This window comes from Apis mellifera, linkage group LG1 (assembly GCF_003254395.2).
Source record: "Apis mellifera strain DH4 linkage group LG1, Amel_HAv3.1, whole genome shotgun sequence".
Classification (NCBI taxonomy): Eukaryota; Metazoa; Arthropoda; class Insecta; order Hymenoptera; family Apidae; genus Apis; species Apis mellifera.
Window position 1 is genome coordinate 4,448,350 of NC_037638.1, and position 24,220 is coordinate 4,472,569.

A 24,220-nucleotide genomic window follows, 5' to 3' on the forward strand; every position below is an offset into this window, starting at 1 on the left:
TTAATTTCATCCCTTTTATTATAGAAAAAAAAATTATATTACTTCTATTTTTATATGTTTTATTTCTATTTTTAATAAATATTAATGTCAAAACTATTAATTATTAAATAATATTATAGAAATATTATAAAAAATATTGTAAAAATAATCGTTATTGAAAGTGCTTTATTAATAATTTATTAAAATGTTTTTAACTCTATTTGCTCTTTTTTTTTTTTATAAATAATTTTGGATATTTTATACTATAAACAGAAAAAATTAAAAATTACGACTTTCAATTTTGTAAATTTTTGCAAAATTATTAAAATTATCCATGCTGTATAAATTATAATGCATTATTATTATTATTATCTTATTATTCAAAAAAATATGTCTCTTTCTTGAAAAACAATACTTTTGTTTAAATATTTAATTTTAGAAATAATAATTATTACATATTATAAATATGCAAAACTAATATGCAAAAGAAAAAGTAACATTTTTAAATAAAATTATTTTTTATCAGATTTCTTTAGAGTTTTATTTAATCAGAAAATTAATATTTTACTTTTGTAAATAGTTAATAAAAATATTATTTTTCAAATAATTTTGCACAATTTTATTAATTTATTAATTGATCCTGAACAGTTTTTTTAATATTGAATCATGAATTTTTCCATAATACATATAAATAATTAGCATTGCTTTATCTATATATTATATTTATATATGCAAAACAGTTATATATTTGAATATTATAATTTTACTACTCGTAAAAAATTTATAAAGTCCTTATAAATAAATTTATTTAAAAACTAATAAAATATATTACTTTTCCATACGTTCCCATAAAATAATATACCTATCAAAAATTTAATTAAAAATATTTATAATTAATAGAAAAAATATATTACGTACATTTTGATGTCCTTTCCTGATACCGTTTCCGAACTTAATTGCGGTTCTTCTTTCACTTCCACTTTGATAAGATGCGATTCTTTCGATTCTATTTTACTCTCTTTGTTTTCTTTATTATTTTCTCTATTATCCTTCGCGTTTGTTATCGTCGATGACGTCGTGACTGACGATGTCGTAGTACTCAACACAGATGTCGTTGTAGCTGTCGTTGATGCTATTACAGAATCTGTCGTTAAACATATACTCGACGTTGATGAGCTTAAAGGAGTTGTCGAAGTGGTGACTATTGTTGTCGCAACAGCCGTTGATACACTCGACGTTGTCGTAGTCGTCGTCGTCGTTGTAGTTGATGTCGCTGCCGAACTATTTTGAGGATTTTCTTGCGTCTTCTGCTGTTGCTCACGTTGCAACCTTGTCGTAACACCCGTAGTTAAAATATCTAAAGTTCCAATACTTGAACTGGTATTATTTACCTGAAAAAAAAACCAATATAAAAGTTAACGTTATAATTTTAAACACAATTGCAATAACTTCATGTTCATATAGAAAATACAAAATTAATATAAAGCAGAATGTGAATCTTTTAAATTTTACATGCAAGTATTTCTTAATTTAAAATAGCAGGTAGAAAATAGTTGTGATTGAACTTACTTTATTATTAGGATTGTTTCGAGAACGTGTTCGTTGCCGCGACTTTCTCAAGAGCTGCTTATAGTTTTCTGCTTTTTTAGTGAGGTAGTAATGATGCACACAATCTGGAACGGACTTATGTTCTAAAGATTGAGCTATCGTTCCAAAGTTCTTAGGATGTTGTAAATATTTTTCTTTAAATAATTCGTGCTCTACAGAACTCCATACATTGATCAACTTCCGTTCACTATGAAGAGCTTCTAACTCTTCTGGCTGAAGAAGACCATTACGATTTTGAAACGCGATTCGTCTCTGCTTCGTATCCAATAATAATGGAGGTATGACTGCGTACGAACGCATCTTTTTATCTTCCATCTGGAAAAATAATTTTAAAAAATAGTATACTATAGTTATAATTACTAATTGTGTTGAATATTCGAAATAAACTTAAATTTTGGATATATATTTCTTAGATCATGTGGAGTAAACTTGTAAATCAATTATTATCCATGAATCTAACATTATTGATCATTTTCAATTAATATTGAAAAATTGTTTCAAAAATGTCATAACTAAGCTATTTTAATAATTTATAATATTTAATAAGAACCTTCTTTATAATTAAATATACACTATATATAATATCTAAATCATTTTTATAGTAATATTGATTTTTTTAATTTTTCCCTTAACTCCTCTAATAACCCTTATGAACTTCCCTTTGATTTTCTTTTTTTAGTCTCTCATATAATTAGTTTTGCAACATTATAAAATGTCGATCATCATCATTAAAAAAAAAAATGCGATGTACCTCTTGTTCTTGAAGGCCATCCATAATTTCTTCTAAATCAGCTTCACTCTTGATACGAGCACCAACTCTATTAAAACGTTCTTTATCTTCTCTTTGTTTTCGCAACTCTGGAAATACTTTTTCAAAAAATTCGCGATTCTTCGCTTCCTTCGACTTCCTTTTCTGCGTTGCCTCCAATCGCTCTACTTTACGATGCCACTCCTGTACCAAAATAGCGTACGTTTGTGACTGTTGTCGATGAAGAGATGCGCGTTCAGCGTGTTCACGTCGAAGCCTCGCTATAAGCCTTGCTCTCATACACGTTTGATGTTTTGTTCGATTTTCTTGATACACACTTGTATCTGATGGCTGATTGTACAAAGGTAATTCCACTTTTGGACCCAGCCTTTCTAGAAGTCTATGAGCTTCTTCTGCCTTTCTCTGTAATTAACATATAAGTCATTAAATCACGCAATAAAAAATCTGATGAAATTTTATTATTTATAAAATCAACTTTTCTTAAATCTCAATCTTAATCCAAGAGGCAATATCGTGTATGATTTAAAATGTTTATCTAATACTACTGATGATGCATCATACATACATTGAAAAATTATATTATCAGCAATCAAAAAGTCATTAAAAGTCGAGATAACATCAGCGAAAGTATGTAAAAATTAAAACACAGAAAGATTAATTTGATAGAAATTAAGTTAAATTAATTAAGATTAAGTTAAATAAATTGTTAGAGATTTATATTTTATCTATAAGTTATTTCTAAATTAAATTCAGTAAAAAAAAAAAATAAATTATTCATTTTTCCTTTTAACGTGTTATTTATAAATTTATGATGAATCATTCCATTTTACTCAATATTCTGAGAAGTCATATCCGGTAATGAATTAATTCATCTTTCCCAATTAATAAGTTAATTTGATACAACATATAAGTTACGTATAATTTATGTATTATAGTTAATTTAAATTAAATAAGATTTTACCCTATTTTCAGCATAAATTTTTTGTGCCAGAGATTGATGCTTTGGTTGCTGAGACTGTTCCTCAACTTGCCGTTTAAGACCGCTAGCTTCCAGAGGTTTGTTAGCCGCTTCTTCCAATTCTTTTAATTTTTTCCGAAGCTTATTTATCTGAGATTCCCTTTTTGCAATCTCCCTATCAACCTTAGAAATTTGTTGCAGAAGATCATCCTTCGTGCTTCTGAACTGTGCATCTTCTTGCGTATTTGGCTCCGGAAGCGTAGGCGAAATCGCTTCAGTTTGCGGTGTATACGCTTCTGTTGCCGGCTGCTCCTAGCAAAAATTTTTCATATAATATCAAACTAATATTAGAATTATAAATAATCTTAAAAATCTTTATCAATTTCAATACAAGTATATATATATATTGCTTTAAATATATACTCAATGCTTAAATTATTGCTCATTGCTTAAATGTATCATTATCATTACTTTTCTCAAAGTTTATGTTTATAAAATTAATAATAGTTCTATTTGCCAATAATAAAATTCATATTCATATGATAACTTTATACAAGTATATATATATTGCTTTAAATATATACTCAATGCTTAAATTATTGCTCATTGCTTAAATGTATCATTATCATTACTTTTCTCAAAGTTTATGTTTATAAAATTAATAATAGTTCTATTTGCCAATAATAAAATTCATATTCATATGATAACTTTATACAAGTATATATATATATTGCTTTAAATATATACTCAATGCTTAAATTATTGCTCATTGCTTAAATGTATCATTATCATTACTTTTCTCAAAGTTTATGTTTATAAAATTAATAATAGTTCTAGTTGCCAATAATAAAATTCATATTCATATGATAACTTTATACAAGTATATATATATATTGCTTTAAATATATACTCAATGCTTAAATTTTTGCTCATTGCTTAAATGTATCATTATCATTACTTTTTTCAAAGTTTATGTTTATAAAATTAATAATAGTTCTAGTTGCCAATAATAAAATTCATATTCATATGATAACTTTATACAAGTATATATATATATTGCTTTAAATATATACTCAATGCTTAAATTATTGCTCATTGCTTAAATGTATTATTATCACTATCATTTCTCAAAGTTTAAAAACGCAGAAATTATTCACATAAGTATATAACGCAATAATTAATTTAAATAATTCCATTACCAATAATAAAATTAATAATAGTTCTATTTGCCAATAATAAAATTCATATTCATATGATAACTTTCTTTTCAAAATGATTTCTAAAACAATTTGTTAGATGTTGAAGATTTGTTCATATTTATTCTGGCTCATTTTCTATGCCCGTGTACTACCTATGTACCCACCCTAGTATCTATCCTAAGCGGTTGTTGCAACTGCACCACGTGCTCCTGCTTAACACACGGATCAGCGGGTGATAAACTATGACAACGAGATTGCGTTTGGGACTGCAATTGAATCTGGGTCGGTTGACTGAGGCGTATCTTCTTGAAGGGCGGCGCCTCCTGCAGATTAGCCATTTCAACGGCTGTACGATTGCAATACTGATCCGGCTGGACGGGCATCAGGGCTATTCGTGAATTTCTAACTCCAGACATGTTGTGCTGATAGCCTGGTGCTGTTGGTGAAGGTGTCGGCGTTACCGAAGCAGGTGGTAAAAGAGATATCCTCGGTCTCTCCCCTCTTCCACTACTTATACCGCTATTTGCCGCGTATTCGGCCGCAACTACTCCAACATCGACTCCAATCTGCGACAAAGGACTACTGCTCACGCTGATGGCAATCCTCTCGTTCACCTGAAAGATAAATACAATAAAAATCTATCCTTTTTTACATTCATTTACATTATATGTGCATTTCTCCATTCATATTTTTATCCTCATCTCGTTCGATTCAAATATATTTATGTGTCCCAATGTCCTTTTTTTTCATCCGTGCGTTTTCAATTCAATTTATCTTGCCTAACCTTCTCTTGTAAACCTATTTCAAGAAAATCGATGACCCGGTTCAAGAGGGCAGACGGTAGACTATCTATATACTTACAACCGTCATACGTTCCTTGCACTCGTATTATGAATAAAGCTTGCTTTTAGTTTTTTCATCTTTCTTTCTCTCGCCTTGCTTACATTGCATTTTAAGATCATAATCTTGCACCCAAACAGATAACATATATCACTTCTCACCGACTGCTGTTTATCAAATTTTAAAACTTAATAACTCAATGTATATATAACGTCGAATATTGTTCACTTCAAAAAAGATAATTAATACAATATATTATTAATTGAATATTTGATATAATAAATTAAATCATCAGAAATAATGAATAAAAATTTTCAAATTTGAAAATCATTTTATCACTTCTCTTGGGATTATCTTTCTCTTTTTTTATATCATAAAAATAATAAAAAGTATGTTAAGTAAATAATCTAAAAGTTTCTTTCTTTTAGATTTCATTATGTATTTTTATACTACTACATATTTTTAAATTGACTATATCAATTAAAAAATCGAACTTCAAATTAAATTAGAAATTATATAATATAATAAATATTTATTATATATATTTAATAACATATCTCTAATATTTGGATAAATTATTAAAAATAATTCCACTGTTAAAAATAAATAAAACAAAATTTTTAATAGAGTTATTTAAAAAACTATCTCATCAAATCCCTAAATTTTGATATCGCAGTAAAATTGAATCAAAATTGTACAAGCTTCGCAATAGAGAAAGTAGATTATATTATGATGTGAAAAGAGAACGGGAGAGGGCTAATAGTGGTTGAAAGTCAAGGGCAGAACACATATAATATACACGTTTCTACATACAATATAACGCGTACCAAATATTCGATTAACTACAAAAGATTACTATATAACATACATTTACAAACACTGGCTACTCATGTATACGTATATGTATATGTATTAAATTAATGTGTTTTAACTTTCTCTGCAATATACGGTGTGAAAAATATTTCTACAGCGATCAATTTAAAATAAAATTTTATACATCTATATTTACAATAAATTTTAACACGAAAAAGAAAAAGAATTCATTATACTCATTCTTAATATTTATAAAAATATCAATAAAAAATATAAGTATAAGAAAGTATTCGTTCAAGAAATAAAAAATCAACTAAAATAAACTAAATATTTAATATTGCATATAAAGTTTCATTTTTGTACGAATATTTTCCATGTACGATGATTTTTCTATTTATGATTCTTATGAAATGGAAGCAAGAGAGAGTACGAGATGAGGGCGCGACGATTTATCATGGGATAAATCGAAGAGGAAAATACCTACATTCGTGGTGGCGCTGCGATATGCGTCTCTCGCGGCATAAGCAGTTCCCGAAAGCGATGGTGGTGGCGTTTGACTAACTGTAGGTGGATTGACAGGCGCGGCTGCGGGTGCTGGAACTGGCACTGGAGTCGGTGCCGACGAGGCTGAGGTAACCATTGTCGCTACAGCCGGCACCGATGCCGACGTTGGCGTCGATGGATACGGATGGATGTACCGCAGACCGCCAGCCATGGGAACGGCAACATAACCCCCTGGCGCACTACCCACTGTACCACCGTTTCCACCACTGTTGTTCCCCGTGCCGGCACTGTTATTGGTACCGTTGTTGCTACCATTTCCGACCGATGCTACGTTTCCAACGGCACCGCCACCAGCTCCAGTCCCAACGACTCCACTTCCACTATTCGCGCCACCGGCGTTGTTGATACCACCGCCACCTCCTCCGCCACCGCCGCCGCCTCCTCCGATTGAAGGACCTCCGCCACTTCCACTTCCGGTCGTCCCCGCCGCCGCCGCCGCCGCCGCTGAAGATGCAGCCGCACCACCCTGCACGTACGTCACTCCTGCTCCTATCGTTCTTGGAGACACAGGACTGCTGCTCTTGATGTTTACATAACTTTGTGCCGGCCTGCAACATTCCAAATATCCACTATGTTAGTTTAAAAATAAATTTAACAATAATTAAATTTCAACTAAAATTTGTCAATATGAATAAGAATATTCTTCTAATTTACTTTTTAGTGATTTTTATATTTCAAAATATATATTTGAAAATTATAAAAATTATATATATAGAAGTATGAAAAGTATTTGTACAATTTATTTTATACAAAAATTTAGCAAATAAATTTCTAATAAATATTTATTAAATATGTAAAATCTAGATATACGATATTTTTTTGCAGTATTTGGATTATCAAATATATTTATATTTCTAGAAATAATAATTTTAAATTATTTTATTTCTTTTAGAAAAATTGCATTAGATAATCCATATAATGGTAACGGTTTTCTTAGGTCATTTCTTAATATACCATACTATAGACTATATACTACATTATAATATAGATTCGGTATAACTAAGCATTCATATATACTTAATAAATAAGCAAAGCAAATATAAAATAAAAAAATGAAAAGTTAGTAGTTTATTATAAAAAGAAACGGTTTAGGAATATTTTTTACAGTATTAAATTTCTCTCTCATAATATGTTCAGCCATGGCAAAGAGACATGGCTTCTACTTATATGTTCAAGACAGCAATATTTGTGCAACGTAGACAGTAATTTAATTATTCATATACCATTTTAAACATGAAGTCTATCAAGAGTCATATGATTTTTAATATCATTCATTCCATTACATTAGTGGACATATGAATTTATATATATTTGTAATATATAATCCAAATATGAATGAGACAATTGTAAATGTATTAAAAATATCGACATTTGTGATAATTTACATTATTTTAAAATTTTCCAATTTATGCTGAAATATTTTTCATTTGTTTTTAATCACTTAAAGTGATTAGTAAATTATATCAATGATATTAAATTATCTAACAATCTTTTAATCTAAAGATTATTACCAAATCAAATACGTTTATATATATATATATATATATATATATAAATGTATCTAAAAAAAAGTGTATTTCGTATGAAAAAAAATAATGAGAAAAAATTTAATATATTAGATTATAAAAAGATAGACAGCAAGAAATAAATGCATATAAAAGATGACGGATGACGATCGACTAACCAATCGCGTCACGCGATAAAAATATACTTCACGTAAAATCATTGACTATACATATGTATAGCAGAATAGTAGATACACGACCTTTCGGCGGTAATTTGTCACATGTGGCAAAATACGCCACGCATGCGCTGTAAGATATAACGATATGCGATGTCGCAGTGTTCCAGAGATCATGGTTCCGCGTGCCGGTGCATCGGTACTTATTCTCTGTAGAATGACTGCGCATGCGTTGAACATCACAAAGGGTGAATGTGCCTGTCTACTTTCGTAAGGCAACGTTGCTGTCGCGATGTTGCCATATCGTCAAATACATTCGAGGCTTTCGAAGCGTTCCTAGCATTATTCGTTGGCGGATAATGGAGAAGGATTAATCGACGTTAGCTAATATCGCATTTATCTATACACATTTTTTTATCGAAATTAAAATTATTTTATATATAATTATTTCAAATTTTATTTTTCAAAATTGAAGAATTCTAATATACTTTTCTAAAGCATTTGTTATAGAATTGCACTATGTAGTATAAATTTATTTTATTTATTTTCATTTTATCGTGAAAATTACAAACTAGATTTTTTATTAATATTTTACTAGATTTACTAGATTTAAAATTTTTTAAAATGTATTGATAAATATATAATAAAAATATTTTATTATATATAAAAAAATATTTAATATTACTTATGTTCATATATAAATTATCAACTTAATTATTGATTTTCATTATAATTATAATATTATCATAATTCATTATAATATATTTTACTACGAATTTACACTTTAAATATCTATCTGCGTTTCAAATATTTTTCTATTAAAAAAATTTTTTAATTTCTTATTGATTAATTATTTTGATACAATATAATAATTATTTACATTATAATATAATGTGACATTGAACCTTTTGAATTATATATCAAAACAAATAACGGTACATATATTCTCCTTTTCAAAACTATATTTTAGGGGTATTTTGTAGAAACCCTTAAAACCTTAAATATTATCCTTACATATATATATATAGAAATATAAATAGTTTTAATAATTATCATTCATATATTTAAAAAAAGATTAAAAATAGAAGAATTAAATTAATGAAACTAGCATAATATTATATTAATAAAAAATATATATTATAAAAATGTCTATTTCATTATATTACTACGTATGAAAAATATTATTCCTTCTAATAAACTGTTCAAATTTAAATTATTATATCTTCTTCGCATTTAAAACTATATTCATAATTAAATGGCGACTTTATGAATTTTCCTAGACTGAGTTCTCGATGATGTAACGGTCACTGACCCCCCTCCTCCCACTTTTAAAATCTTCTCCCACCCATGTATTACCTACTCTTTTTCCCTTTTATGAATGATGCGCATGCGATAGAACGTTATGTATATGTGAAATATACATATATACGTAGGTCACGAAGAGAATGATAACATGACATGCACAAGTATTATATGTACAATCTATATAGATTAATGATGATGAATTTAATACATGTATTAAGGTGAAAAAAATTACAACGTTTGAAAATAAGTAAAAATACGTATTAATGTAGAATTTTTAAATTTTTAAATTCTATAACCAAATAATAAAAATATAAAATATAAATTAATTTTAATATTATTTTTATTTATGTTAAAAATAATATTGTCATTAAAAAAAGATCATAATAAAAATAATATGAAAGTTTGAAATATTAGGATATTTTAATATTTTTTTAAAATATGACAGTCAATGAATATGTTTAAAATAAAAAAATTGTAAGAAAGACCTACATATAGATTGCCTTTAGATACATCAAAATGAAATAATATATCAAAAAGATAGAAATTATATTCTCTTTTGTTAGTGGCATATATTTTTACATCAAAAAAAATTAAATTTTATCATAAAATAACAGTATAAATAGAAGGAATACAAAATTGCACTTGCGATAACGAAACCTCTCAATACTTATGAATTTTATCATATTTATAAAACTGACATAAATGATATATTCAAGTAAACAATAATAAAATGAACAATAAAAAAAAAAGATAATTAATTACTCTTGTAATAAAATATAAAAATATATTAATTCATTCGTTCAAATTTATTATACTTAAAAATTATTTATGAGATAAATTTTTAATAATTAAATATTGATTTTTAAAAAAATATATTTTTGTTCTCTTCCTCCTACTTCTATTTTCTTCAATAGAGAATTGTAGAAAATAGAAATCAATATAACCTTGACTTCCTTCCATCAATTTTATTTTTTTTTATTTCTTTTCTTTCTCTTTATTAATGCTCTGATTCTTCACTTAGTATTTTCTATTTAAAACTGTACTTATTTCAATTATTTTTTTAATTATAATTATAAATTTTATAAAGATATTTTTAAAATATGTAAATTTTAGATAACAAATACTTAAGATTTATGAATGATATTGATAAAACTTTATTTAATTTAAATGATTGAAAAAATACTGACAGGTAATGTTTAAAAATATTATTATGAAAATTTTAACTATAAATTTAAGTGAGATACATATTAATGCATTTTTTTTTAACCTATTCACAAATAAAAAAGGTGCATTTCCGCTATGACCGCCATCTTTTATCCCCGCCGTACGACCCACTATTAGCTTTCTCTTTCCCCGTTCAACAAGTTCCTGCATTTATTGCCATTTTTCAGTAATTCAATATAATACAAAATAATAATATAATATTAAGTATGAAAATATGTTATATTTTTTTTAGCTTGTTACTTTATTCATTTAATGATGAAAATATATTGAATAAAATGATCTTTTATTCAAATTTCATTCAATATATATATAATATAAACTATTTTAATAAAATATAAAAAATAAAAATCATTTTAAAAACAAATAATAATAAAAATGATATTTAACTTCATTCTATTTTTACAGAAGTTTTATTTAGCTAATGATCAGATTCATAACTCATAAATATATAGTATATGTATATATACAGGTATACGTAATATACATCTATATTTGTGTGTATGAATGTATGTATGTATGTATGTATATATGTATGTCATGATTGTTTTATATATATACATATATATATATATATGTGTATATATATATATACACACAGTATACATACTGTTGCTTCATGTTTTTCGATTCATTTATACAATTCTCACATCGCACCTAACCTAACTGGTTTTCCCGCGTTTTATATATTATTTATATGTAACCTTCTAACTACTGTATATTAAATTTCTGAAGTGTTAATTAATATTAATTGATAGGACTTTATTTGAAAATAATAAAAATTCCGATTACGTTGAATAAAATAAAATATCGAAATTTTTATATTAAAATAAAATGAGAAGTCATTCAAGTAAACAAGATATTTTGCAATAATTTCTACATAAAACTTATAATAATTATATCATTAAGAAAATCATTTAGATGTAATTAATATTATAGTTAAAAATATAATATATTAATACAAAAATAAGTTAGATAAATAAAAAAAATAATATAAAGATATTAATTTTGTGCGAGGAACAACGAACACCGCAACAGAAATAACTGCGTGGACTTACTTCATCATGCAAACGGACAATCTTGAGTTTCAAAGAAATCTTTCCTTTCTGCATACATTCTCCATTTGCACATCTGGTACATCGCGTTTTCGAAATTTGTAATTTCACTTTAATAATTTCATTAAAATACACTACATAACCGTTCATATATATATTTCAGTAAACTATAAGTCTTAAATATAAACCTGGCAAGGTTAAAAATCAACGTTGCACGTTGACGTTTGAGGTTAGAATCGACAGGTAGCAGTAGTGGTAAAATTGGAAGAACGCATGCGCAGTATACTGAATATATGTTACGCATCCAACTTCAATGTTCTGTTCACCGCGTATTTCAAGTTTTAATATTTGAGCTTGTACAATATAATACAAATAATTAGTATTATGTATTGTTAAATTTTTAAATAATAAAGATATTAAAATAATAAATAGTTTGAATAGAAAGATTAATGAAAAATTTATTTCAATATTTCTTTCATTAATTGTAAAAATTGAATTTATTTATATTTTTTAAAATTTTTTTTATATAACTTAATTTTTTTTAATTTTATTTAATTTCTTAATCAATTATTTAATCAATTTTTAAAAAAATTGTCACCAAATATTTATATCCACATCTGTTATTTGCAAATTTTGATAAATTACATCTCATTACATATTATTTTATTTTCAAGAATATTGTTGATAAAAGAAAATTAAATTTAAATGACTTATAAATGAATATAAAATTTAATTATTTATTTAGAATTTTTTACTATCTTCTTTACTATTTATACTACCTTTACTATTATCTTTATTATCTTTACTTATCTTTACTTTAGATTTAAAAATTGGAATACTCTAATTATTTGCACATTTTCCACTATCAGGATTACAGTTTCCATAAATATTTTGTTTCATAATTTTCATTCAGTTATTTGTTACGAATTTCATATACTTAATATAATATTATAAATGATTTAACAATTTTTATTATTATAATTAACTTTTAATTATCATATTTTGTCTTTTAAAAAAAAATTTTCCATTTAAATCAAGAATTAAAAAGAAATAATTTTCTGAATCGAAATTGCTCAATTCTCTCTACTAATATATTTCTTATATTATTTCTTATACTTCGTTTATTACACAGGCATTTCCTCAAATTAAACAAAATGAATTAAATTGTTTTTCGCAGACAATCAAATGCATGCATGTAACTTTAATTATATCATACAAATTACACATGAACGAACAGTGTTATGTGTAATGACTGCGATACAGTAATACATACATTTATATATTGTATGTACATATCTATACTATATGTATGGATACGTACGTATAGGTAAACACAGGCAAGAATATAACTTACCTATGCAGCTGTACCGGAGTAGACCTCGCGGGTAAATGCTGGTTATGCGAGACCGGTGGTTGTGTCTGACCCCTGCCAGGGGTCGACGTTACACCGACCAGTGAGTGGCCATGGGGTCCGTGAGGATGACCGTGGGGGTGGGCGTGTGGGTGTGGAGGATGGGAGTGGGGGTGAGGATGATGATGGTGATGCAAATCTGCCCCCACTGGACCCACAGGGCCCACCGGACCCCCCACCCCCAGTCCGCTTACTACCTGGACTTGCTTGCTCACTGTCTCCATCACTCCTAGCGCATTGTGTACTGAAACAAAATGCATAAAAATTCATGTTAAAAATGTTATTTTTATTTATTCCTTTCTTTTCTAATTTTTTATTAATTAATTGCTTCTAATCATTAAAATATTTTATGAGAATTTATTTAATTAAATTTATAAAACACAATAGAAATGTAAGTTGCAAAAAAATATTTAATATATGCTATAATGAAATGAAAAAAAAAAAATCTGGACAAATTTTTAGATTCTTTGTCCATTAAATTTTGTATATAAATATATTGTTTTATTTGTCTTTCTTTTTAATAATTTTTTATCTTAATCAAATATTTTCTCGCATACGTTTGAATATATATATTATTAACAAAGAAGGTAACAAGGAAGTACAACATATTATTAATTTGTGACAAATATACAAATATTACAGATAATATTTATACACATAAAAATGAAATTAAATTTCTTCAATATTTCAATCAATGATTATCAAAGTTTATCATTTTAGAGATTTAAAATATCATTAAATGTTACAACTCTTAAATATCTGCAAAACATTTTTCTCTATCTATTCTATGCCAATATATACTGACAAAAATAATTAAGTAATTTGTTATTTTAATTACATCAGTGAATTTAGTTTTGTTAAACCTGTGATGAAAATTTCTAAAAAATTCTTTATATTAAAAAATTTATTGAATAAGTATTTTTTTAGTGACTTGAAATTCATAATCATAAACAATATTATTATATATATTATTTAACAATACAATATAGTAATCTTATAGTAATCAATAATTACAATATATATAATAAAAAAATGTTTAGATATGAAACAACGAATTATAATATTTGTAATTTGCAACAAAATTTAATAGAATTTTTTCAGGATATATTTTTTCAATCCATGATGTGATTAGTAATGAAGCACATCAAGAAGAGATGAAAAGAAAGGTCATGAGAATGTTACACATTAGAAAGTATAAGTGTGTATGTCATCATGTATATTATATATCATGATAGTGTACATCACAATACCATTATTGGATTTATGATGGGAAATATCATCATTTTTATTTTAAATTTTGAATACTATTTAATAAATTATATATTTCGTGAAAAAAATGTTCCCATTATTTAATTCCATATATATTTTAGAATAAATATTTCTAATCTATTTAAAAAAAAAAAAAAAAAAAAAGAAAATTTTCATAATAAACTCTAGTGAAATATTTTTTTAATAAATCATGATTCATTATTTTTATGATTTTATTTTTAACAATAAATATACTTAATTAATATTATTAACGATATTTCATATATTTCCATCAAATTATAAAAATATACATGTACGATCATTTCTTGAATTTATAATAATTCTTTGAACAGATATTATAAAAACTATTAAAAGAATAAATTATTTTCCTTTTTCCCATTATTCATCTTTTCTTTCTTCTTAATCTTTTTTGTTATTTACTTTTTAATATTTTAATTTTTATAAATTATTTACGAATAATTCGACGAAAATTTAATATTATATACATTACGTAATATCATATGGAACACCATTTAAAAATATTATATGTACTTATTTTATATTTTTAAAAGAAGACATATTAAAAATGTAAAAAATCTTGAGAATTAAATTTAATTCTCAGGTAAACTGACATAAAAAAAATGTCTGTTCATTCGAGAACTTGAATAACATCGCTGATTCACTATGATGCGTCATGTTAAAGACGATTAACAAAGTGTAAATAATTTATAGAGACGTGAATGTCACATTTGCACGTGAAATAAATGAAAATCGGCATTAACCCGTGATCACGGTAACGCGATTCTTAAAAAAGACGAAGAGAAGTTCGCAAGGACATCAAAACGGTCGGCATCATCAAAGTAACGGTACTTTAATGATACTCAAAGAAACCGACACGTGTATACATGCATATCTACACTACATATAGCGAGGAGGAGAACATATATATATTACAAAATATATACTTTAAAACATTCAAAAAAATAACTAAAATCGCGAGATTTTTTTTTTTTCAAACGAAATTGATAAATAAAAATTTCAAATTTGTTCGGTTGATATTGGAACGATATTTATCTTATCTTTCCAATCTTTTTAAAATAAAAATGTTACCAAATACGAAGATATTTATTATGTTTGAAATTTTCTTTTAAAAATATCAAGATATAAAAATGATATATTTTACATCTAAAATTTTTCAGCTTCTTCTTCTGATGATAAAGTTTTCAATAATATTAAAATATTCATATATTATTGTAGAATAATATTTTTAGATGATTTTTTATGAATTAATGAAATAATTAATTTAAATGATAGATTTTAATATTTTTAATTAAATTTAAACATATGGTATCTTCAAATTAAATTTTAATTTTTAATATTTTAATTATTTTTTTTATTGAAGGAATTTTATTATTTTGTATCAATTACTTAAATAATATATTTGTAATAAAGTAAAAGTGTTGATGAATAATCTATAATGAATATACAACTTATATGTTTCATTTTCATTTCTCATTATAATAATGAGAGTTCTAATTATATATCTTAGAAAATATCTAACAAACAAAAATAGCAAGGCAATAATATTTCAAAGAATCGCATTTGCAATTGCATCTCTACTAAATTTATTACATTAATTCTTATACATATAGTTTTTTATGAAATTCTAATATATATATTTTATCCTGGGTCAGTTTTAAAATTTAATAAAGATATTTACTAAAAAATATAGAAAATATTAAAATTATTGAAAGAAAATAAAAAATGTTTAAAATTTTAAGGATTTCCAATTTCTTGATATTTTTATAATAAAGTTTTTTAATTATTATTTTATATTTAATATATAATATATCATATTTAATTAATTTATTAATTGCATGTCATGCAAAATAATTAATAAATTACAAATTATCATATTATTATTAACATTAAAAATGTTTTATTTTTATTTTTCATTTTCATTCATACTCATTTATCCACAGTTAATATAAAATAAAATAATTCAAAGCTTTTTCTTCATTAAAAAATATTGAAATAAAACTATTTAATTTTTTTTTTGTTAAAAATCTAAACAATTTTGATATATAATTTTATATACATAGATATACGTATTCATTAATAAATCTAAACTCTTGTTAAGTCACTATGGTCTCTTTCTTGTTCTCTGATCTCTTCATATGAAACTATTATGCTTTTATTCAATCATTAATAAAAGTAACATGCTTGTTACATAGGAAACTATCACAATATCCTAGTTAATGAATTTTTGCAAAGTAATCTACAATTGTACAATATAGAAATGCTAAAAAAATTAATTAGAAATAAAATTTCAAAAAATAAATATATATATATATATATATACATATACTAATGGAACAAATATTTCTCTCTATAAATCATCAATTCAAAATAATTTTTATCATATTTTTATGGTGTTTTCATATACATGTTTGTATATTATTATCTTTATAAGATAATAATATCAATTTGATAAGAGAGGACAAAAAATCAGAGTGCATACTTTTCTCAAAAATAAATTATATTTTTTTTATTACAAATGTTATTAAAAGTAATATTAAATCCAGACTTTATAATAGATTGCACATTTGGAAATAAAATATTTTAATATTTTAATATCTATATATAATTATTTAAATGATAAATTATTATTATTTAAATAAAATAATATTTACTACAATTATCTATATTATATTATATTAAAAAGAAAAAATTATAAATTTAGATTTATTATTCTCAAATATGAAATTAAAATAATATCTTAAATTTTTATTTATTTTATTTTATTTTATTATTTTAAATAAATATTTTCTGATATGCAATTTTTCAAATAATTGAAGATTATTTAAAAATAATTTCCTTGATCTTAACATAAAATATATAGTTACTTTTCCTATCCTGTTATTTTTAAAAACAAAAATATTTTTATAGCATATATATATATATATATATATATATGTATTATGTGGTTCTGATTTAAATATTAAAATTTAAAAGTATTGGAAAAGAGAGACTATTACATATGGTTACTAATAAAACATAAAGTCAAAATCAAATGAAATAATTTTGATTTCTATTATTTGTCATTATTCCTATTGCTTCTTTGCGATAACTGTGTTCATAGTTCCATGAACATTATGAAGTACGTGCTTCTAACATAAATGCATGCTGCATAATAAGATCATCAACGTGGGTCATCGGTAATCTACGCAGCGTTAACGAGAAGACATAGAAAATCAACGCGACGTGAAACGCGTTTGTATGCACAATATTAGAAGAAATATGTTTGTCTTTATATATTATTTCTTAATTTCAAATTCTGTTAATTTAAAATTTTTCAACACTATTGATGTATCAATATCGAGATATATGTCTAAATCGTATATATTAAATTTTGAAAATAATTCTAACCTAAATTTTGTAATTCATGCTTTGCTCATTATTTTCAACTTTCATAAGTCAAGTCAATTCTTCTTCAAAAATGAAACAACTATTTTCATTAAATATATAAAAACTATTAAAACAAAAATCATATTATTTCAAAGATGTAAAAATAATTCTTTTTTTCAAAATCAATTTTATATGAAATAGCAATTAAGAAAAGTAATCAGAAATGCATTATATTTTTGCATAATATGTAATATATATTTAATCCTATTACTATTACAGTAAACTGTATAATTAATAATTAATATTAAACATTATTTTATGAAAAAATATAATATAATTCAATTTGATTCAATATTTAAGTAAAAAATTTAAACATATAAATTAAAACATGATGTTTTATTCTTTTTGCGAATAAATATTAAAAATAAGAAATGAATATTCTTAATTTTAAATTAACCATTAGAAAAAAAAATTTCTTATAAAAAATTAATTATTCATTCTTAAGAGATTACAGTAACATTTTTAACATCACAAAGATATAAGTCTACTAGTAACGGAAAAACAACTTACCGGTAATGACGTCAGCTGTGGAAGGTAAGCCGGATCTCGAATTTCCCCCACGAGTAGTCGATCCGTGCGAGAATAATTCACCGCTTCAGTCTCGAGTGAAAATCACGTACATGTGCGCGCGTAATCACGCACACATGCGTACGCGTGCACATATGTGAGTATACCAACCGATCTATTTATAAATTCTATATCGACTTTTAAAAACTTTCGCGAAACACGCTACTCCACATTATACTGTACGTCGCGCAAACTTTTGCTTTTCTTCTCACAAGCTATTCCCTTCCGTAGATTTTTTTTTTCTTTATCATCTCTGTTTCCTTTACACTACTACTACTGTCTTCTCTTCGTTTCTTCGTTGTTGCGTGTTGTTCGTTTTTCTCTACGCTACCTCTTTTCTCTTCTTTTCTCTTTCGCCGCTTTTTATCTTCTTGCTAGCTTACGTACACTTTCATGCGTTCCATATCACTCGATATATTATACACTTGGAACACAATCTAACCGATTTTTCAAATTTCTTTCTTCCGCTGTTGCTCCAGCGACGATTTCTATAGATAACAGTCGGAGAAATTTAAAATTAGTATCTGATATTTAAATCTTCCCACGGAACTGAGTGTGGATAATACATAAGGAGTTACATTTTACGCGTGTAAAAATATACGCGATATTAATTTCTGTGTATAATAATCTTTGTTACAATTCTAAAAAAAAACATAAAAAAGGAGAGAATTTCGATTGTCAAAATTACATAAAATTTAAAGTAAAACTTCTAACAAAACTGTATATCGGATTAAATTTATTCCATGCATAAAATATGGCTAGAAGTTTGAATAAATTTTTCTCACAAATTTTTTCTCGAAGCATATTTTCTAATTTTTTAAAGAAATATTTCAAGTATATTCTCAATAATCATTGTTAAAATTAAGGGCATGCTACGAATTTAACTTATACAAATGTAACTACAATTTACACAGACGATACACATATCGAAGGAACAAATTTCATGATTTAAGCACCAATTGTCTCAATACATTTAGGAAAGTATACCTTTATTATTGTAAGGAAACGCGACGCGGCTTCTATACGGCGAATTCTCATTTGCATTATTCTTCCAACATTTTAATTGCGTATCATTATACAAAAGTTTCAATCGAAATAAAAGACGAGATTTTTTTTTTTTTTTTTCTCTCTATCGATAACTAAGAGAAGAAAAATATATAAAATAAACGAATGAATTGCGTCAGAGTTTGAGAAAAAGAGAGAGGAAACGAAGTGAAACAAAATGAAGTAGGAAAAAGGAAGGGATGAGGAAAAGGTGATCGCGAAAGATGCCGCGTTGCCGTCGCTGTGAACGCCAATTTTGTCTTCTTTTAACCGACTGACCCTATCACCGATTAGGTGGAGCGCGTTGCACTCCACTTGTTCTCACAACTTCCGCTTCAGCTGTTCGCACAAAGGTCCGCATATCTTTCAGTGCCCCGCTCTCCACGAGAGTCTTGGTGGCTTCTATCTCTCTGTCTCCCGCTTTCTCTTTCTCTACTAGCACTCACAATCAGTACGAGTACACCTCACAGAAATGCAACTGCTCATCATTGCCATATGGCTTACACTTAACTTGCACATTATATTCCACTTGTGATTTCTTGTTGCTGTTAAAACCATTGTCATATCCGTTTTTCTTACTGTTACTAATGTCATGTGTACTGTTGCCGAGATTGTTGTTGCTACCGATACTGCTCTCACTATTAATATTGTTAGGACACTCGTTATCACTCCCACAAAGAAATAAATTTATCGACAAACTCGCTTTCATCGCGCAGTTTTACTATATCGCTATCGATAAATCTTTGTTTTGCAGTTATTTTCAAAATGAGATTTCTTCGTTTATTAGCAACTTAGCACAGTGCGTGTACGATGCACGCACCGTGCACGCTTCCCGCACACGTGAGCCAGCGCCACCAAGAGAAAGAAATTGGATGACTTTCAAGATGGCAGAACGAGAAACATACGCGCACAGTTTTAACGTATACACAATCACGTACACACATACGCACATTTGCGAATCATCACAAAACTGGTCGTGCGAAAAATATTCAAATCAATATTCTTTTCTTCTTAAAGTATATATCATTCTATTGTTTCTTTCACTATCATTAATCTTCTTCTGCTTCCTTTATGTATTTATTTCGTTTCGTTTCCATTCGTTTTTTAATACAAACTTTCTAATAATACATACATTTGAAATTAATAATTCTGTTTCTTTCTAATCTTTTTATGTTGTTGCGCAAATTACTTCATCTATCGAAGCATTTTATCTTTGGATATCATTCTTCTTATATTTTTGTGTAGTGATAATGGCAGCAACGGCAATAGTCCCGGCAGTATTCCTGTAAAAACAAAATAATATATATTATATTTTATTTTTTTATGTTATTTAATATATAAAAAAAATTTTTATCGATATCAATACATTTTGATATCAATGTCAGAATTATATCAATAATTTTAAATTAATTATTAATCATTTAAAATTTATTATTTATTTTTTTATATATTATTTTTATTTTATGTACTATTTTTTTAAATTATATTAATATATTCAAATATAATTTTGAATCTTTTTAATTTTATTAATATTTATTTGCAATTTATATAAATAAATGCATTATTTAATGTTGAGAATTAAAATTTATAAATACTAAATATTAACATTTTGCAATTCCATAAAAAATATATTTTTTATATTATTTTACATATCTTATTACCTTTATACGTATAATTATTTTTTAAAATGTTTATAAAATTTTTGAAATATTCAATGCTTCTAACTTTAAAATAAAAGTAAAAAAAAAAGAAATTAAGGATCTACATTCTCATTCTCATAAAGAAAAATATTATCTAAATATAACATAACGGATATTTTCCCAATATTTTTTAAAAGTCTAAAAGTATGTTATGTTTAAGTTTTTTTTCATATAATTAAAACCATATGTGTATTCATATATTAATTGTTGCACTTAACAATTGACATTTATAAGTTTATTAAATAATAGTATTTAATTACTAGTTATTTAACAGTACCAGTTAGTTATTTTAATTAGTTATTAATGTTTAATTTAATGACTAATATATTATATAATATATGACTATAATATATATATGACTAGTTTATAGTTGTGCTATAAAATAAATATACATAATTTTTATTTCAAAATAAAAATTAAATGTATACAGAATTTTCTTCGCACACATTATTAAATATATTAAAGCATTTAAAATCAAATTGTATAGAATAAAAATGATCAATCTTCATAGTATACTACAATAATTTTTTTTTAATATTTACACAAAAATTTATATCAGGATATAAAGCATATTCATATAGAAGTTAAATAAGTATCTTATTAAATAATAACAAATAATGCAAAATTCACATTATTAAATAATATTTTTAATATGTTTAAACTTTCTATAGATTTAAAGTAAGAATAGAGGTCTTTTACCTTGCAAAATAAAGATATAGTTATGTTTCATGAAGCACATTTATAAGTCTTGACTTCTAAAAGATTGCGAAAGAGTAATGTTCGGCCAAAAAGATGGATAAACATAAATAAGTTACATCAAAACGCTTTCGTAACGAGATATAATGATAACAATCTCATAAATAAATAAATTAAATAAATAATAAAATGATAATAAAAATAATAATTGAAAGAAATTAAAATATTATTCATACGAATATACATGTATTTATCATTTAACATCTAATCTGTTAAAATATCAAAAATAATTTAATTTCAATATGATTACAATTTCTAAAATAAAATAAAATTTCAACAAACAAAATATAATTTTTTTTAAGTTTCAAATAAATGTATAATAATTTGTATATAATTTAAACTATAATACTATAATGTATGAACAAAAAAAGAATATGATATTTTGATTCTGATAAAATTTATATTATTTATAAAATTTTATCATTTTCACAAAAAGTCGGAAAATATAAACAAATTCTATAATTCATTATACAAAATATAAAAAAAGACAATAAAAATAATTGTCATTCTAGCTTCTGAAATGATAATTGAAACGAATCTTTTTTAATATAAAAAATTAAATTTAATTCATATTTTTTTGTGTGTAAAAATTTTAACAAAATATAAAATAAATCTGATAAAAATATTTTTTGTATATATGTTTTAATAGTAATTTTTTTAAAATCATTATTATATTTTTATATATCAAAACTAGAGAAATTTGTATTAAATTCGAATTTGTATAGGTAACAAGAAATACGTTGATCCTTGTTTTTTCAATTATATCAACATGTGTAAGTAATTTCTATTTTTTTAATTTGTATTTTATGTATAAGTAATATTGAATTTATTGCGGATGTGTATACATTATAAAATTGATTTCTATAATAACGCATAAAAATAAAAAAACCCATATATAAAATTGTAATTTTTTATTCATGAAATTCATACACGAAGTTTTATTCAAGATATAATTTGAAAAAAAAAAAATATAATCAAGTCAAATTAATTATGAAATTTTTCAATAATTTAAATTTTTACAAACATAGAAAGGAAAATTGGAAAAAAAATGCATTAATATTTTCGAAATAATTGATCTTCGTTAATAATAAATAATAAATGTGAACAAGAGTTGTATAAAATTTGCTAACAAATAAAATGTTACCAAAAATGATTAAAAATCTAGTCTTTTAGAATATACAATATTCCAGTTAATATTAAAACTAATAATACCAATACAGCAGGTTATAAAATATATACAAGAATTCATTCCATTCCCGCTGAATACATTCCATCCGAATTATTATTATCTTGCTAAACCTAGAACGGTCGATAGCTCCGCAGTCGTTGTGACTCAAAGTCGGCCCGAATCGAACCGAGAAGAGTCGAATCAAACCGAACTGGACTGTAGTTTTGTAGCGCGTCAACGCGTAAAAAGGGCAAGCGCGAAGAGATAGATCATACCAATGAAAGGACTGTATTTTGTTCAGAAATTCTTTTACTTATTTTGATGATTGTTCATAATTATGTTAATTTATATATTAAAAAATATTTTTAATTATTAAAAACAATTTGTCTAAATATTTTTCAAAAATATAAAGTAAAAATAAAATATAAAATAAATTATTTATAAAAATATTAATTTTCTATTATATATTATATATTATATAATATATATTATATCAATTATATGATGCGTTCATCATGAAAATTATATAAGAAAACAAAGTACACATTATATAAATTATACATAGATCATGATACCTGTTTCATTTACTTTGAAGAATATTTATAATCATTATTCAATGTCCTAATAATAATTTGAATGTATTTTGAATCTGCATACATAAGGCAATAATGTTTAAAAGATTTTAAACATTTTTATCTTTTTGATAATAATATAGACATATAAAATATAATATATATGTGTACATGTATTTCATTCTTAGTGTATACAATTAAAATACACATATACACATTACACATATATACGTTAAAAAACAATTAAATAGTTAAGTATTAAAGTATTAAAGTTAAAGTACAATTAAGTACAGT

General features: G+C 24.9%; 1 protein-coding gene across 8 annotated transcripts in view; it reads right to left on the reverse strand.

Moving 5' to 3' along the window:
* LOC724535 overlaps positions 1–24,220 on the reverse strand; it is a 57,265-nt gene that overhangs the window by 27,982 nt on the left and 5,063 nt on the right. For 4 of the 8 annotated variants that reach the window (XM_026441253.1, XM_026441258.1, XM_026441242.1 and 1 more), the window contains exons 2-10: positions 19,674–21,013; positions 18,630–19,174; positions 13,347–13,647; positions 6,651–7,278; positions 4,678–5,127; positions 3,318–3,626; positions 2,339–2,758; positions 1,549–1,902; positions 898–1,370 (exon numbers count right to left, since the gene is read on the reverse strand). In XM_026441253.1, the coding sequence (XP_026297038.1) occupies positions 898–1,370; positions 1,549–1,902; positions 2,339–2,758; positions 3,318–3,626; positions 4,678–5,127; positions 6,651–7,278; positions 13,347–13,627 (2,915 nt within the window). In that variant the 5' untranslated portion in view covers positions 13,628–13,647; positions 18,630–19,174; positions 19,674–21,013. Of the gene's footprint in view, positions 1–897; positions 1,371–1,548; positions 1,903–2,338; positions 2,759–3,317; positions 3,627–4,677; positions 5,128–6,650; positions 7,279–11,995; positions 12,148–13,346; positions 13,648–18,629; positions 19,175–19,673; positions 21,014–24,220 lie in introns of those variants that run through there. The other 4 variants (XM_026441248.1, XM_026441254.1, XM_026441250.1 and 1 more) reach the window with 4 other exon arrangements.